Source organism: Stomoxys calcitrans, chromosome 1 (genome assembly GCF_963082655.1).
Source record: "Stomoxys calcitrans chromosome 1, idStoCalc2.1, whole genome shotgun sequence".
In the NCBI taxonomy this organism is placed as follows: Eukaryota; Metazoa; Arthropoda; class Insecta; order Diptera; family Muscidae; genus Stomoxys; species Stomoxys calcitrans.
The window spans coordinates 194,912,835-194,931,900 of NC_081552.1; the positions used below are offsets into that span (position 1 = coordinate 194,912,835).

The following is a 19,066-nucleotide window of genomic DNA, read 5'->3' on the forward strand; positions in this document are numbered from 1 at the left end:
CGCCTTGCGCGACTTGGCGCCACGTAGCTTCGAGCACTGTAAATTGTGATAGCTCTCCAGCGATACGGAGATCACGGATAAGACGAATGGATCCCCTTGTCACTCTCGGGCCAATAAATTGACGTTTTTCTTAGGAAAATACCTCACAAGTATCGCCAGCATTTTTTATTTAAAAACAATTGTTTTCCTAAGCATTTGCTTGCTTAGGAAAATACACAACCAAAATAAAAATCATCTGTTGTTCTGAAAATTTTTACTGGAAGTCATTCGCGTACTTTTGCTTGCAAATTTTTTAAAGAGAGTAAAATGGTTCTTACTCTCCTCCAAATTTTTGCTGGAAAAGTATGCGAACGGACTTTATAACTGACATGGGACTTTGCTCAATGAAACATTAAAATTTGCTGTGCTGTCAAAAATCTTACCAGCCCCAAGATATATTCATTTACAGGTAGTGGCAGTTGCCTAACAACAAAATATTGAGTGCACTATCTGTCAAAATCAGTGAATAGTGCAACACGCACCATTTTTCGTTGGTTGTGTGCTATGGTTCTTATCTACAATACACACACAAAAATTGTACTCAGCTGTTTACGGTACACTAACTGATAATTATGTCATGCAAGCCCCTGGGCTAACCAAAAATTATTCACCACACTTAACGTCATATTTTTACTTTCCCTACAACTTTGCTACCATTCGACACACAGCCTGATATGTATTTTAAAATATCAGACAACTTGCTAACCCTGTGTTTATTCGAAAGGTAGCCGACACCGATTACTTTAAACGTCAAAGGGTAAAAATGGCGTCCTGAAAAAAACTAACCAACTTTTCTTTTGACAGCTACAGAAGATTTGTGTCATGTTAGATTTAGTATTTTATAAAAAGAAAAGATAGATTTTATCAATTTTATAGCAAAGAAATTAGAGCAACGTTAAGATAAATTAAAATGGAAGGCCCTCCACCACCCAGAGGTATATTTAATTAGTTTAAAGCCAAAAAAAAGTGTATCGATGAAAAATGGTTTGCATAGAGAAAAACGCATCGTTTTCTCCCAGTAGTATATTTGCGAAATTATGATAATCTAATAAAAAAAATCCTTTTTCAGATGCCAGCCTTCGGAATATTATAGATAAACTGGCAGAATTTGTCGCTAGAAATGGTCCGGAATTCGAAATGATAACTAAGCAAAAGCAACAAAATAATCCCAAATTTGAGTTTCTATACGGAGGAGAGTTTGCGGCTTACTATCAATATAGGGTTCAGGCAGAGCAAGTTTGTAAGCCACACATAGAAGAGTACCTACCTACCGTATGTAGCAACAAAGGTCTAATTCTTTTTTTTTTTCAATCTTTAGTTTTGAAACAACAAGGACAGGGTCCTAATGCGGCCGGTATGATGCATCCACAGCAGCAAATGCAACAATTTCAAACACAACAACAACAAACACCACATTTCACACAAGGACCTCCACCAAATTTGTTACATCATCAAGGCAGCAATCAAATGAATGATGGAAATAACTTTAGCATAAATCAACCGCCGCCCAATCATCAGCTGTGGAACAGTGGCCCGCCTGCACAACACAATGCTGCGATGTTGCAGCAGCAACAACGACCGCAGCCTCAGGCATCCGCTGCAAATGGTGGCGGAAACCAACAATCGCTGACCATGACATTAACGGCACAAATTGAATCAATCAATATGCAACAGAACTCATTGCGAGAGCAAATACGGCAATCGGAATCAAACTTAACTGCCCAACACACGGTAAATATTTTATTTTTGTCTTATGCTCCCCAAATATTATGTACAGATACATATGAAGAAATGTCAGATTTAACTTTACTTTAAGTTGAGATAGGTACACTTTACTTTAACTGGCTATGACAGAGCATTTGTTCCACTAGCCGAACGTAGAATAGCGTTCCAAGAGCCTCGATCTAATCCGCTCATTCTAAAATCTCTGACACCAAGTTTTGAGGTGTCTCCCACCACTTGATCTTTCCATCGGGCTTTTGGTCTTCCCGGTTTGCGTGTATCACCGTGTTTGCCTTCAAAAGACTTCTTTGCTGGAGCTTATTCATCCATTCTGACAACTTGACCTAGCCAACGCAGTCGTTGTATTTTGATGCGTGTAACTATGCTATCGTCGTCATGCAGCTCGTTGTTTATACGTCGCTCATAGTCTCCATTAACGCAAACTGATCCATATATATTTTACGAAGAATCTTTCTCTCAAATACTCCAAGCACAGCCTCATCTGCTTTCACAAGTACCCATGCTTCAGAACCATATAACACCACGGGTAGTATCAGTGTCTTGTAAAGTGTAGTCTTCGTCCGTCGAGAGGTGGCCCTGTTTTTAAACTGCGTACTTAGTCCAAAGTAACATCTATTTGCCAGTATTATTCTATGCTTTATCTCAAAACTGGTGTCATTCGTTTCGGTTACGGCGGTGTCGAGGTAGATAAAGTCACTGACTATCTCAAAGTTGTGGTTCCAAACTTTCTCCATTTTCTTTATCTGCTCGGTTGTACAAGGTGTTTTGGGAGTTGAACCAAAACACCTTGTACAACCTAGCAGATAAAGAAAATGGAGAAAGTTGGGAACCACAGCTTTGAGACCCATTTACTTCCAGACCCATTTTTACTGACTTTCGATTCTCTCAAAGGCAGCAATTACTACTTCCGGTGACAGACCTATGATGTCGATGTCGTCGGCATTGGCGCGTAGCATGTGTTTTCTTGTGATTAGTGTGTCATATCTTTTCACATCTGCATCTCGTGCAATCTTCTCCAGCAGAATATTAAAGATATCACACGATAGGCTGTCTCCTTGTCTGAAACCTCGTTTGGTATTAAATGGCTCGGAGAGATTCTTTCCTATTCTTACTGAGGAACGCGTATTAGCAAGTGTCATCCTGGCAGAACAGGAGTACCAAACTCAGACATGGCTTGAAATACCTTTGAACGTAAGTAAAGGAGTATCGAAAGAGGTTTTGTAGTCAAAGAAGAGATGGTAGGTGTTGATTTGTCCTTCTCAGATCCTTTCTAGGATTTGGCGCAGTGTGAATATGTGCTCCAGGGTGCATTTACCAGGTCTAAAGTCGTATTGATAGGGCTCAATTATCTCATTGACTTTAGGTTTTATTCTTTCACACAGTACGCTCGAGAGTATCTTGTATGCGTGGAGAAGGAGACTAATTTCTCTGTAATTGGCACATTTCGTCTTGTCTCCTTTCTTTTGTACGGGACATAATATGCTGAGGTTCCTATAATCGGGTATGCGTTCTTCTAGCCGGATTGCGCAGATATGCTGATGTATACGCCTATTCAGGGTGTTGCCTACGATCTCAAATATTTCAGCGGGTAACCTGTTGCCTTGTTCTTTACTGCTACCTGGACCTCATTCTAACTATGAGGTAAACATTCTATACCATCATCATTGATTGGTTCTGCGGTATCCTCTTCGCCGCCAACGTCGGACACTAGCAGTTTGAAAAAATGTTCTTTCCATATCCTCAGCATGTTATCTGTGTCAGTTACCAGATTTCCTTCTTTGTCTCTGCAGGAGGATGTGCCTGCACCAAAGCCATCGGTTTGATGTTTAATTCTTTGGTAAAATTTCCGGACTTCATTCTGACTCCTGTACATTTCAATTCGCTCACACTCAAGTCTTTCCATTTCCTTTTTCTTTCTGCGGAATAGACGTTTCTCCTCTGTCCTTTTTTCCCGATACCTCTCCTTCATCTGGCGCGTTGCTACTGATTGCAGGGTTGCTCTATATGCCGCATTCTTGGCTTCAGTAGCATCTCGACACTCTTGGTCATACCATGGGTTTCTTGGAGGAGGCTTTCGCGGCATTTTCCATGGAGTGGGCCATAGTTTGCCACTGCGTCATATCATCGGAACAAGGAGTGCTTTCATCAAGCAGTTGGGTCAGTCGAGTGGTGTATGCCGCTGCCATCTGTTATGTTTGCAGCGTTTCAATGTCTAGCTTCCGTGCAGTGTCAGATCGTACTTTCCTCGCCATGTTCAAACGGGTGCCAACCTTTGCTGCAACAAGGTAGTGATCCGAATCTATATTCGCTCCACGGGTAGATCGTACATTTAACACGCTGGATGAATGCCTTCCATCTATCACAACGTGATCAATTTGATTCCTAGTGTTTTGATTGGTGACAGCCATGTGGCTTTGTGGATATTTTTATGTTGAAATCTGGTGCTACTAACTACCATGTTTTTTGCCACGGCGAAATCTATAAGCCTCAACCCATTACTGGACGTTATCTCTTGGAGGCTAAACTTTCTGACTGTAGGACCAAAAATGTCTTCCTTCCCTATCTTTGCATTAAAATCTCCCAGAACGATTTTAATATTATGGGCGGGGCAGAAAATTTCCTAAAAAAAAATAATTTAATATAAATGGCCATTCAAGATTTAATGTGGCCACATTAATCTCTAATTCACATATGCTATTCAATTCTTTATGTTAGTGTTCTAAGGTTTGCTATCGACAAGGGTGTTTCTTTTTAATCCTTCATTTTGTAACAATATTGGCACCTCTGCTTTGATCAAGCAGTGCGTGTATTTTCATGGTACATTGCAAATCCCTTAACACGCAATTCCAGCACATAACACTAGAGTTTGTGAATTGCTTCCTCATACCACCCAGTTAAGAAACAGCGGAAAGAGGTTTCCCCATTTTCATTTTGTTTTGAGTTGGTTGAAATCCTAAAATAAAAATTGTAGACAAACCGTCTAATTTTCTTAAAATTTTTCAAAAACCAAATCAGTAATTTGGTATTTTGAGTTCTCAAACGTACCATTCCGTTAACTGTCTGTTGTTCTACACCAACATGTTTCATTGAGAAAATAAAGTATAAGTTTCTGTGTCATGTTCTCTCACAAATTTTAATATTTTCTATAGCTTTTGATATATTCAGTTAATCAGCCCACTGTCAGTTCGACCCATGTCCATTATATTTACTTAAGGGACCTTTTCAAAATCTTTGATTGCAAGGCTGAACAAAATTTATATCTTCATCCGTTTCAATCTTGTGAGCATTTTCTTAGCGATGTCTTCCTTCACAAGAACTGGGGGATTGCTTCGTATTTTTTTCTAGAAGTATTTTGCTCTCGAATACACCAAGAACTACCTGTTGTGTAACCAACCATGCTTCCGATTATATTGATAGCTTTACTCCTGAATATGTTACTTAATCCAAAATAGTATCTATTGAATATATTCTCCTTTGGACCTAAAAACTGATTTGAAATCGCTCCAATGCAAAATTATCGACATTTCATATATCTCGGCCCCTCTTTCAAAGTCAGTTTGGGTACATCCTTGTCAATCTTGGATCGACATTTTGGGTTGATCAAACGTAATTGCAAGTAAAATGTTTTGCTTATTTATTAGTAGGCTTATTTAGTAGTAGGCGTGTGAATAGCCTTCTTAAGCAGGAAGTTGAGGCTACAGATAGATATCTTGAGGCTTTTCTCGTCCGATACCAGATGTTCTTGATGTTCTTCTCGTCTGGTACCAGATTTTTATCTCAATCTCTGTAGGAGTATGTACCTCTAGTTTTTAGTCTGATTTTTTAACCATTAGTATTCTGAGTGTCTCGACTTGCTCAAATTCGTAATTTTATAGAATTTTAATGCCGTCTGGAGGGGTTGTACTAAAGGATAGATAAAGCTAACCAAATATTGGAAAAATCATCGTTCAGGTTCACTTAAAGGAATTTGGATTTTGTAGCTCAACATTTTAGTCTCAGATGGAGGAAAAATTTAGCGATTTCCTCAAAATAGCTTGCTCTGTCAATCTAGGGATGCTAAATAAATTAGCGGTTGAAACCCTCAGCGCATTTATTCGCATCACACTAACTACCACACCGTCAAAAGTGACTAAGGTACAACATTCCCTAGCGATCGGGTATATGCACCGCAACTACCATGTACCTCAAAGACAGCTTTGCATGTTATTGTTATATGTTGTTCATTTGGAGGTGGCGTTCCTCGTCACGCTCCTGTACGTGAGCAAACTCGTTTCGATCCAAAGGACCTATCGCCGCGGGAACAAGCTGACCATTGGTTATTTAAAGGCGCCAATAACCCGTCTTGTCATATCGAGCATCATAGGCACTGAGTATTTGTGCAAGAGCCGGTGCCGTCCCGCCTCTCCCTGATGACACTTCGCTCTATGCCGCTGATTGTGCGCGACTGCCGTTGCAGTTTCTCGTGACAGCAATAAAAACCACACAGATCGGACCTCCATTTTCCAGCCTGTGTGATGCTCACAGCTATCCCGTGACGGGTCTAACTCCACATGCAAGTATGTGGTTTAAACAACTGAGGTCCTATCTTCCCTTTTACTTGGAGAAAACCTTCAGTTATGTACTTTAGCTACCCAGAAAATAGATCTTCTCCTAAAATTATCCAATGGGTTGTACTAAGCAAGTGTCTCATTATCTTTTAATTCCCATGTCAACGAAATATTAAATGGTTGATTGCATAAGCCTCCCTTCCATTCATGTGCACTGAAAGGTCAACTTTTCGATGTTAGGTTAGGCTGAAAAGAGGTTGCAGATATTAATCTGTCCCATGCCACTATGGATATACAACTAAGCCTAAGTAATCGGCTTGTTGTGCGCCTTAAAAACTATAAAGTAACCTTTAAAAAGAAAATTGTTAGTTAGGAATACCGTGTCCACTTACAAAATCCTTAATTGTTTTCAATACCACTCCCCTAAGTTGGTTCATGTGTGGTATTGTGTCTCCACCTAAGTGCCGGTATCTGTTAGACGCGAAAGCTGGGCAATTACAAAGGATCATCTTCCCCGCATGCCCTAGGGGAGTTCCCCTAGACACCTTGGACCAAATTCTTATAACAGATGTGTACTCAGTTTCCCAAATATTTTTCATTTGATACCCATATTGTCCCAATCGGTAAACATGTCCTGTTGAGGGGTTTTGGTGGTGGGGAGGCGCCTCAGACACCAAGGAATACATTTTTATATCAGCATTGGACTCTACCTTTCAATAGCTTTCATTTGATATACTTATTTTACCGATCGGTAAATTTGTCCTGCTAGGGAGTTTTGGGTGGTGGGGAGGGTCCTCAGACACCAAAAAATAATTTTTTTGTCTAAGATTTGTATTCTACTTTCAACTACCTTTTTTTGATACCCATATTACTCAAAGCGGTAAAAGTGTCCTGTTGGGTGGTGTTTTTGGGGGTGGAGGGCCCCCGACACTTAGGATAATATTTTAATGCCAAGTTCGTACTCTACTCTCAAATACCTTTCATTTGATACCCATATTGCCCAGAGCGGTGAAAGTGTCCTCTTGGAGCTTTTTTTGGGGGTGGGGACCTCCCGAAACTTCAGAGTAAAAATTGTATACCAAATTCGTAATCTACTCTTAAATACCTTTCATTTGATAACCATATTGTACCAATCGGTGCACATGTCCGTTCGGGTGGGTTTTGGGATGGGGCGTCCCCCCAGTTTATTTGACCCCAAAATTGTTTACCAATTTTGTGTTTTTGGGGTACTTTAAGGTGGCAAACAAAATTTCGCTTAAATCGGTGCACGAATCTCCGAGATCTGGCGTTTTTGAAAATTGGGGCATGGGGGAGAGTACGCCTCCCCTTCGGATATCAAAAAACAAATAAACAAACAAAGCGCAACAATTTCATTTTTATGTAATAGATTTAATGACGCCACACATTTCTAATTCTTCCATTGTAAAAAAAGTCGCAGGTGTGTCTCTATATAAAGGAGTTGCCAGATCGAAACAAAATTTAACATGTGTTCATAGCAGAGATGGAAGTTCCCAAAACACTTAACCTTTTCCTGTATATACCGCGCTTTTTGTGCGCAAAGTACAGCATTATATTACGCCTCCTACGGGGTTCTAAAACTTTGTTAACAAAGTTTTCGTTATCTTTCGATAACAGAATGAAAGAAAGTATGCATTGAGATCGACGAGTAATAAAAATTAATGTGCTCAGAAAATATTTGGTGGCTTGACAACTTGATTGATTTTTGACACTGTGGAGTTTATACAAAATTCAGTTTTGCCATGGAGTTGTTCCATAGATGTTTAAAAAAGTATTGTTTCCACTCTTTAATTGGTTACTTTGAATTACATTCCAACTACTATTGAAATATCAGCGTTGGACTTTTTCGTTTATGTTCTCTGGGCAATTGGAATCCACAGCGTTAGAGTTCGCAAATTATGTCATATTGGGAAGCAATTTTTTTATTAAAAAAATTTATTTAGAATATGAATGTAGAGAATATTTTTTTTATAATTTTTCTAACATCTTTAGACATTATATTGTTTTTAATTGTGAAATCTACATATAAAATTTTACTTTACTTGTATATTTTTTATATAAACAAAAAACTCCATAAAACCCCAAACTAAAAAAACAAAAAAATATCCGCTACAAAAAACACACAAATTTGTAAAAATGAATTTGCCAAAATCCAAAATATGTTTCTGTGCAAAATGTATAAAAAATGTTTTGCAAACTCCTCAAATCTGAAACTGAATTCTCAAAAAAAAAAAACAAATCCAAAAATATCTATTGAAACCACCGATCCACAATGGGACATGTTTAGGCACTGGTGAACCAGCAGAAGAAACATATTGAAGAGGCTATAGAGGAGGCACAAAATAACCAATTGGAAAAACAGGCGGAGGAACAAAATATCTCCCTTAAAGAATTCGATGGCATATTGCAGCCTATAATTGATGCATGCACCAAGGATAGTATTTCCCAAGGTAAATATAACCAAATCGATTTAAAGTGTCTTACTTTCCAAAAAAAAGAAACTCATTTCTTGTAGTTACCACAAAAAAAAACTTTCCTTTTCCTTAAATATTATTATTAAAAAAACATATATACTTCATTATTTTCTGTTGGTTAGCAAATAAAGTAATATTTTTAAATGTTGCAATTTTAGGCAAAAACTGGATATTACAGCATTCATCCGACAGCGCTAAAAACAATGTCGTTTTACAATATCTTTTAAAGAAGTATGCGTGTTATTTATAAGTTTAATTTGAAACTAATGTTTGATTGTATCTACCACATATATTTTTATATACAAATGTATACATACTTGTACGCCTACAACTACTGCCACTACAATACTACTGTTGCATAACAATTTTAATATTTTAATATTTATATGATACAATGACACCTACACCGAGAGAATGTTTACAAATTTGACTTTTGATAACACCCAACTGCTATCTATGTTCGTTCGTTCGTTCGATGCGTATGGAGGAGTTCTGCTTCTGGTCACTGGCATTTCGATTTTGGTCGATTAGAAGTTGCTTTCCTGCCTAGCCACCACACAATGGGTCATGATGAGTTGTAGAGTGCTTATTTTTAAAGTGACCGATTGACTGACATACAGCTTTGGACTTCATACCGACAAAAGGACCGCTCAAGACTGTTACAAACAACAAACATGGCAGCCGGTTGTACGTACCGGATTGACCCGATGGAGTACTTCATCGGCAAGGGCTGCCGCCTCAGTGTACAATACACTGCTACAACAACAACAACAACAACAAACAACAAACAGGACGAACTGACCGCCCCACAGACAGACAGACAGCAGTAGTATTTCATTTGTTTTTTTTTCTCCTTTTACTTTTAACAACTTCTACAACTCTGCAAGCGTACGAGCGTAGAAAAACAACAACAAAATATCCTTTGTTAATTTATTTTTAGGGCCTTGGCAGATGGTTCAACATTTCAGCAAAAATTACATCTTATATATTTAATTAATGATATACTACATCATTGGTAAGTATTTATGTCTTTTTTCCTATACAACAAAGTTAAAGCGATTTAATTATAAAAAAAAAAATATTGAAAAAAAAATCAATTTTTACAATTAAAATTTAGAAACTTGCTATGAGGATTGAAAATGATCACAAGTTCATGCAACAGCACATCTTAAATTATGTTTCTCGTTAAAAGTTTAAGCTAAAATAGGGCTGCTCAAAACAATTATAGCTCAATGATGGAAAATTTAAACTTGGTCCAGGTTTGAAAATAGTTTATATTCGTATTTACCTCTCAAACTCAAAGAGGGGGCTGTGAGCATTCCAAAACTATGTGGCCTAATCTAGACTTCAAGAGGTCTACTGCTTTGCTGTCACTGGCAAAAACAGACGTCTCAGTCATTGTGTCCGTCATGACAGATCACTGTCTAATCGGAAAACGTGCTGACAGACTGAAGGTTGCCAGCAACGACTTTTGCAGAAGCTGTGAGGACATCGAAGAAGAAGAGACTATAGAGACCCATTCTGTATGTGTGTCCCGCACTAGCAGCCAGAAGGAGTTTCACTTTAGTTTCTCATTCGCATCTTCCTTCTTCTGTTCCTGTGGTATCACAATGGACGAAAACGTCTAAGTGAGTCTGATGGCAGACTGCCACTTTAAACTAACCTAACCATGACATATGGGGAAGAGGGTGAGAGTTGGGAACATTTCCAAGTTCAATGCCTGTCTTTCGTAGCTTACAGACTTACCAACTTAGGGAACTTAGAACGATAAACAATTAAGGTTATGGTGAGCAGCACGAAATTCCTTATATAGATTTCTTGGGGTTTTTTTCGGATTTAGAGCGCATAACAAGCCGATTACTGGCTTTCAGTATGTCTAATAGGTAGCGATCCCCGTCAAGCTCCGTAAGTGAGCAAGTTTGTTCCGGTATTGTTCCCATTGCTTATTTAAAGGCGCCAATAACTCGGCTTGCCATGTCGAGTATCACAGACACTCAGTATTTAAGGAAGAGCCAGTGCCGCTAGGCCACTCACTCCATACCGCTGATTGTCCGCGACTGCAGTTGAAGCTATTCCATATGGATCATTCCCATATCCGCAACCCGTGGACGCGTCCCATATCCCCCTGCTAAGCTTCTTTGTGATAAGGAAGAACACCACACAGATTGTTGGAGCTCAAAGTTCCAGCCTGTGTGATGCTCATAGTTATTCCTTGCAGGGAAACACACTTTTTGTATTACTGCTCAGCAATTGGGAAGAAAAATCACGGGTTTATGGCTGAATACCTCTGTTCTTGCGTTGATTCTCTCCACGCACTTGACCGGACCAGAGAAGAGCCCTTATCCTCTCAGACTGGCTTCCATTGTTTGTCATGTGCGTTGTTGGTTTTTCTTCTCTAAGCTTTTCATTCTGCTGTCTTGCACCCTACCACCCCAGGCTGCCGTAGCGCAGAGATTAGCATGTCCGCCTTTGACGCTGAACGCCTGGATTCGAATCCTGGCGATAATGTCAGAAAAAAATTTCTGCGGTGTTTATCCCCTCTTAATGCTGACGAAATTTGTGAGGTATTATGCTATGTTAAAACTTCTCCACAAAAGGTGTCGTTCGAACTCGGCAATAAAAAAAGAGGTCCCTTATCATTGAGCTTAAACTTGAATCGGACAGTACTTATTGATATTGACAATTGAGAATTTTGCCCCTGTTCTTAGTCGAATGTTCATGGGCTAATTTGTGAAATTGTTGTGTTGAAACATTGAGCTCCAATCTGTGTGGTATTCTTCCTCATCACAAAGAAGCTTAGCAGTGAGATACGGGGCGCGTCCACAAGTTGCGGATATGAGAATGATCCATACGGAATAGAGAGGACGAGCGGCACTGGCTCTTCCTTAATTACAAAGTGTCTGTGATACTCGACATGGCAAGCCGAGTTATTGGCGCCTTTAAATAAGCAATGGGAACAATACCGGAACAAACTTGCTCACCTACGGAGCTTGACGGGGATCGCTACCTATTAGACATACTAAAAGCCAGTAATCGACTTGTTAGGCGCTCTGAATCCGAAAAAATCCCAAGAAATCTATGTCAGTAATTCCGTGCTGCTCACCATAACCTTAATTGTTTTCCACTCTAAGTTACCCTAAGTTGGTTCAAGTGTGTTGTCGTATCAGCACCTAAGTGCTAGAGTCTGTAAGCCGAGAAAGCCATGCATTGAACTAGCCTCTTACCATCTTTCCCACATGTCATACACATGCTGTTTTTAACTGAGCTAAAATTCAATCAGGCAGCACTTTTTGTTATAAGAGAAGTTCCCTGGGGACTTTCAAATTTTATTGTAGCTTTGAAAAAAACTGTACTAGCTTTTAGAACAAATCTATTCAAGTGGTTAACGTGAACTTGGCCAACTTTGAGTATAGAGTAGACCATTGTCGATGGCACTCACTCATCTTTACTTAGTATCACAATTAAAAGAGGAGAGCGTATCAAAAGTAACACCTCTCTATTTTGCAGTGTTCGGAAAAATGCCAATGATCTGAAGAATAGCCTAGAGAATGTTGTCATACCAATGTTTTGCAGCGCCGATTTAAGTAAGTTTTAGTACACTGCTATCACCTAACCGCCTAAAAAAACTATTTTTATATTTGCCATTGTAGTTGCCACTACGGACCAGCGGGCAAAACTGACCAAACTCTTGTCGCTGTGGGAATCAAAGGCAAAATTCTTTGATGCATGCGTTATATCAAAACTGCAATCGCCGGATTCCTCTATGCAAGAGTATAAAACAAATTTGCAAAATCTACATCATGAAACTACATCCAAGTTTACACAGGCCATTAAAACACAAATGGATAAGTATGCTTTAAATTATGAGATGACTCCTAAACGGGGGCATTTTAATTCGTTTTAGTCGGTGTTCATAGCAACTAATGATTGTTCCGTATCATTTTTTGTTTGTAGCTATAAAAAGCAACATCAGATTTTCATACAGCATGCTGCCCAACAAATAACACAGCTGGAGCAACAGAAACAGCAAATAGAGCAACAAATGCTGGCAACTGTGTTGCCTAATTCTGGCCTAATGCCAGTTTCAAATACTCAGCAGCAACAACAACAACCACCTCCGCAGCAACAACAGCAGCAGCCACCACCGCAGCAACAATCAGCCATACCTTCCTTAATGGGGCAAAAAATAGCAATGCCTAATATGAATGAATCCTCTGATTCCTTTGCCAATGCACAAAATCATTCGAATGCGATCAATAACCAATGCTTTGCGAATGCACCATCTGCAGCTAATAACTTCTTTATTCCGGACTTATCGAAACCACCACCAGGTTTCCTAAATCAACCAACGGCCGCGGCAGGTTCTGGCAATTCACAACAAATTCCAACAATAATGCAACCATCGCCTTTTGCTCAAGTCAATAGCAACAACATTCCACAAAATCAAAATATCATCAATGCTCCCCCCAATGTTAATGCAGGTGATCTTTTGAATAATGTGTCCAATTTAAATGTGGATCTGCGAAATGTTACAGCTGCCTTGCAAATGGTACAACAGCAGCAGCAACAACAACAACAGCAGCAGCAGCAGCAACAACAACAACAACCCCAAACACAACTCCAACATCCAATGCCTTTTGATAATGAAACCTCACATAACAGTAGTATGTTAAGCGAGGATAACCAATCATCGCCGAATCTACAGCCACTGGGCAACGAACCACAAGAGGAACAAAAAACAACAGCTGCCTATTATGATTTACCCGCTGGTCTTATGGTGCCACTTATACGTCTAGAGGATTATATTTACAAGCCATTGGATCCAAACGATATACGTCTGCCACCACCAGCACCCCAAAATGAACGATTAACAAATGCTTTGGCTGCCTTCTACTCATTGCCTACACACGATAGACCCAGAGACTAGTATGAACATGCAATCATTCATCTCACATCTCCCAATGAGGCAACATTAATCAAACCTTTCCATTTTTCTTTTCTATATTTCAGTGAGGGCTGGGAAAAACTTGGTCTCTATGAATATTATAAAGTTAAAAATGCTGCCCGAAAGCAAAAGGAGGAGGATATCAAAAATGGAATTAGAGAAAAATCACGATCTCCCAGTCCGATTGTTTTGGAGAAACCAAAGCCCAAGAAAACCAACAAACGGTGTTATCGGTAAGTTTTGAACTTAAAAAAAAATAACCACCATGCTTTTTTAAATTTTTTGAGAAACTGTTGATTGAGATTCTATTGCTGGATATTGTCCGGCTTTAGACCCTTGTTTAATGCTTTTCATTCAAAGAATAGTATAGCAAAAAACGTTTAAAAGTCAGCAAAAGTGTGTTGTTGCTAGAAGCAATTGACTGGTATCCCGTATCGCGATTTCATTTTCGTCCAAGAAAAATCATCAGCGGGAGATGAGAAACATTCAAAGAAGATGACGAAAGTTATTTTATCCTAGATTGTAGGATATAGTTTTCATTTTTATACCCACCACCATAGGACGAGGGATATACTAACATTGTCACACCGTTTGTAACATCTCGAAATATTGATCTGAGACCCCATAAAGTATATATCTTCTGGATCGTCTTGCCATTTTGCACAGAGACTTCTTATTGATGAAGGTCATTTGGCATTGTAAATGGCCCATATCGGCTCAGATTTGGATATAGCTCCCATCAGGGAAGTAGCCAGGATTTTATTTTCTTTTTTTGGGGCCAGTTGGAAGTCATGAGTGAAATCCTTGTGCTAATTATCAGTCTAATTGGATGAAAATTGCGCCCTCTATAGGCGCTCCGTAGCCGTGTTGGTAGCGTGCTTGGATTACCAGTGCACGGGTCGTGGGTTCGATTCCTGACAGAAGCCTTGGTCTGTCGCTACAGTGACATGACAATGGATTTAAAATTGTCTAAGTGAGTCTATAAAGGACTGCCACTCTTGCCTAACCTAACGTAACCTAGGCGCAAGGATACTTTCAGTGTCGGATTGCCTATTTTTGTTTAGTTTTGCAAAAAAATTTACTTTTGTGATAGCATCCATCAAAAAAATATCAATCGATATTTAGCCAAAAAATTGAATATCGATAGTGCCATCGATATTTTGCCAGCTCTACTTCTTAAGCCGCAGTTTTTATCGCTTTCTACAACTGTCTGCGGTCTAAATCGATCAATAACTTCATATAGCTCCCATATAAACCAATCTCCTGATATGATATCTTGAGCCCCTGGAAGCCGCAATTGTTATGCGATTTGGCTGAAATCTAGCGCGAAGTATTTAGCGCCAAATACGGTCTAAATCGGTAATTTATTGTAGCAGTGTGTTGTACACTAAGGCGGCAGCCCTTGCCGATGAAAGACTATCGGGCCAATCCGGTACGTACAACCAGCTGTCATGGGATTGTATCGGTCAATAACCTGCTATAGCTTCCATACAAATCGATCTCCCGATTAGACTTCTACGGCCCCTAAATTTATGCCTGATTTGGCAGAAATTTGGTACGTAAAATGCAGATATGCCTCCAACTAAGTTCATTTAAGGAACTTTTTTACAGAATCCGTGGTGGTGGGTTCCCAAGACTCGGCCAGGCCGAACTTATCACTTTTTTGCTTTTCTTTTGTTGTTGTAGCAGTGTGTTGCATTCTATCTTGACATGTATCGTAAAGTCCCAGGTCGGCACACACATCCTGCATGACTAAGGTGGGAGTCGAGTGGGTCTAGCTGGGCAGTTAAACAGGTGATGTGTGTAACATATACTGGACGTTGGCATCAATCGTTGCTCTGTAGGAGTTGAGGCAGCTGCATATGGCAGATCGTAATTGAGCCAGAACTACTCTGGTTTGCCGTGGTAGGTCAATTTCTTCAGGTGCAATGAGAGGTGGTAGTTCTCCAAGTTTTGTTTTTGTATTGTGTTTGCATGAATATTGTCTAGACCCGCTTGAACCTCTCGCTCTAGATCACGTAGATCCACCTTAAGTCTTCTGGGTGGTGGATATCTATCCACAAGATGATGATTTGGATGGTCCCTGCTATAACAGTCCAGAAGGTATTGCTTAAGCAGCGTCAAGTTATGTCTTCAACCGGGTAGGATATCTTTGTCTTCTGATGAAGGTGGTCCACTTGAGAATTGAGGAGGCAGCCAGTCGCAGTTTGAAGATCGGCGTTTTGACAGAACTGAATATTATTCTACTGTGTGTCACATAGCTGACGAAATCACACTGCACAGGCAGGTCAATTGCCCCCGACCGTTCAACCTATCGAAGATGTCAACAATGGGTGGGGGGCCTGATGTCATGATCGTACAATCGTCCGCATATGATACGATCTCTATGCCGTCTGGAAGGGGGTGGAATGAAGGATAGGTAGACGTTAAACAGTGGCTCTACGGTGCTTCGACTTCTTATCCCTAAATGATTGGCGATCACACAGTTAATTAACGACCCAGCGTTTCAAGCCTGGCTGGAGGGACGTGTTGGCGATGTTCGATGACGAGGACCATCCTATCACATGGCCTAGGCTGACTGATGCCACGGCAAATGTGTATGGTGATAACATGCAAAGCAGTAGTTGTGCTGTGCAGTCTACGAAATCCATGCTGATGCTCGACGAATGGAAATTTTCCAACCAGGCTCGGGAGGAGTAGTCTATTAAGCGTTTTGGCTACTGGTGAAAGAAGGAAAATCGGTCTGTACGACTTCGTCCTTTCTAGGCTTCAGTAGCGGGATCTCTATGCCCACCATCCAGACATTGGGTACTGTAGGAGTGTTCAAAGACAGGATAACGACAGTTATAAGGTACATGACTTCAGGTAGAATCACATTCTTTAGCATGTTCTTTGAGATAAATGCCCCAACTAATTTATTCCTCGTAAGGAAATGAGCTTGGCCTTCTTCGAAAAGAAGGCTGCCCCAACCTTACCCTCCTGAGGGTAATGACTTCGCCATTAATATCCCTACTCTAATCGAATTTATGAAACTTGCTGTATCCCATTAGACACAATCGGTAGCAGAATAACAAGTAAGAGCTTGCTAAGTTCGGCCGGGCCGAAACGTATATACCCTCCACTATTGATCGAATTTGTCGAGTTCTATGCGCGGTAAAAAGTATTTGTGCAATTTCAAGCGGCTTGCTTTACTCCTTCGCGTTAGCGTTAGCGTGCTTTCGACAGACAGACGGACATGGCTAGATCGACTTAAAATGACATGACGATCAAGAATATATACACACTTTATGGGGTCTCAAACGCATATTTCAAGGTGTTACAAACAGAATGACGAAATTACTATACCCCCATCCTATAGTGGAGGGTATAAAAAGAATAATAAATAAGTAGGAGTCACATGTCACCAGCATAAGTTTAAAGCTCAATCCCAAGGCAGCCGATTGTACGTACCGGATTGACCCGATGAAGTCCTTCATCAGCAAGGGCTGCCGCCTCAGCAGCAGCAGTTGTTGTAGCAGTGTGTACAACACACTGCTACAACAACAACAACATGAGTTTAAAGCTTATACGTATGGATGTGTGAAAAATGTTTTGTATTTTTTTTTTGTATTTATATTTTTAGCTCTAAAAGCCGTAGTCGGTCACGATCCCCACGGAAATCTAGAACGCGTTCTCGATCACGTTCAAGATCGCCAGTGCGTCCAGCCCCCAACCGCAGTGATAGAGGTCGCAATCGCTATAATAGAAGAAGTCGCTCTCCACCACGACGTTCACCACCACGCGACAGAGAGCGAGAACGTGAACGCGATCGTGAGAATGATAAAATCGATCGAACAACAAAACGTGAACGAGAACGTTCGATTACACCACCCAGCTTTTTGTAAGTATTTTTGTTTTTTCGCAAAAAGCTATTTATTGCTCATGTGGATTGATGTAATCTGATGTTCGTTCGATTTCAGCGGCAATAATTTTGCAAAGCAAAATGAGTTCATAGACGAATCCAACAAAGGCCATCAAATGTTAATGAAAATGGGCTGGTCAGGCGCTGGTACCGGTTTAGGTACAAAAAATCAGGGCATTGATCAGCCTATTTCAGGTGGTGAAGTAAGAGATCGTAAGGATTTGTACAAGGTAAGCAGCTTCATAGGAATTGTTTTGACTGTGTTAATCCAAATGACTTTGTCTCACATTGCAGGGCGTTGGCATCAATATGAATGATCCCTATGAGAACTTTCGGAAAAATAAAGGTGCTGCTTTTGTATTTCGCATGCGTACGCGTGACGAGAAAAGTTAAAGACATTTATAATAATACCTTTAAGTTAGGTGATTAAGTTAACGCGTGTTTCTTTCTTTTTTTGTAAAAACAAACATTGAATTTTTAAGCACATCTCGATGGTAACTTCATTTCAAGTTCGCTTTCTTGTTTTCAATATAATTTCATTATTAGATATTATGTTAAAGCTGTTTTGTTTTGCAGAACTGATGTTAAGATCAATAAATATAATTTATATATTGAAGGTTTGTGTGAACGATGTCATTTGAACGTGGGTTCGTTCTTCTGCGTTTGCGTTTAAGCATTCCATCAAGGGATCAGGGGAAAACTGCTCACATATGAATGATTGCTGTCCGATTCAAGTTTAAACTCAATGACAAGGCACCTCTTTTTTTATTGCCGAGTCGGCATTTGAACACGGGCGTTCAGCGTCATATGTGGACATGCTAAGCCCTTCGCTACGGTCTGGACTCAAATGGCTTATTTTTCTCATTTGCATTTGAGGAAATACAATATTTTTCAAAAGGCCGAAATTACTTTTTGCTATAGTACCTGTCTTTTTTGTTGCAGTCACAAACTTGTACTCATGGATTTTTTGTATATCCTCCTTTCCTATTTTCGCTATACGACCTCCTAGCACTGAGTAGGATAGTAGTCCTATTTTTTTCATAGAATATATCTTTGATGTGTTCGTCTTATCATTGGTTAGGTCATTGGCACGGGTACAGTTATTACTGAGAAAGAAATTATTGTCTTTGAAGCCACTCATTGGTAATCCCTTGGCCTTTTTGGATATAGAAAGGGCTTTTAAGTGAATTTGTGGTCCATATATGCTTTTCTGGATAATATAATCACTCTTATCCTGCTAATTAGATTGATACTGTGCTGAAGGGCAGAATAATCAATGCTTCACTGGCTGAGGATTCTTTCAGGAAGATTGTGACAAGAGGGACACCGCAGGGAGGGGTTTTGCTCCTTTTCTTGTGGGTCTTGGTTGGAGATTATGGGATTCTCAGGTCCTTCGAAG

General features: G+C 39.9%; 1 protein-coding gene across 1 annotated transcript; it reads left to right on the forward strand.

Annotated features, from left to right (window-relative positions):
* Window positions 1-819: 819 nt before the first annotated feature.
* On the forward strand, window positions 820-18,230 carry LOC106086768 (calcium homeostasis endoplasmic reticulum protein). Its single transcript, XM_013251567.2, has 13 exons — window positions 820-974; window positions 1,109-1,279; window positions 1,358-1,770; window positions 8,635-8,797; window positions 8,980-9,052; window positions 9,762-9,836; window positions 12,329-12,405; window positions 12,472-12,670; window positions 12,776-13,747; window positions 13,832-13,999; window positions 17,389-17,646; window positions 17,726-17,897; window positions 17,962-18,230. Exons 1-13 carry the CDS (start codon window positions 950-952, stop codon window positions 18,058-18,060), a joined length of 2,865 nt encoding a protein of 954 aa, XP_013107021.1. The 5' UTR covers window positions 820-949; the 3' UTR covers window positions 18,061-18,230.
* The last annotated feature ends 836 nt before the right edge of the window (window positions 18,231-19,066 follow it).

What these genes read in the sequence shown, in the direction of transcription:
- LOC106086768 (XM_013251567.2), top strand. Translation starts at nt 950, where the DNA reads ATGGAAGGCCCTCCACCACCCAGAG. An exon ending in GGTTCAGGCAGAGCAAGTTT is followed by an intron (nt 1,280 to 1,357) that starts GTAAGCCACACA and finishes TTCAATCTTTAG; the next exon opens with TTTTGAAACAACAAGGACAG. An exon ending in GTTTTGCAGCGCCGATTTAA is followed by an intron (nt 12,406 to 12,471) that starts GTAAGTTTTAGT and finishes TTGCCATTGTAG; the next exon opens with TTGCCACTACGGACCAGCGG.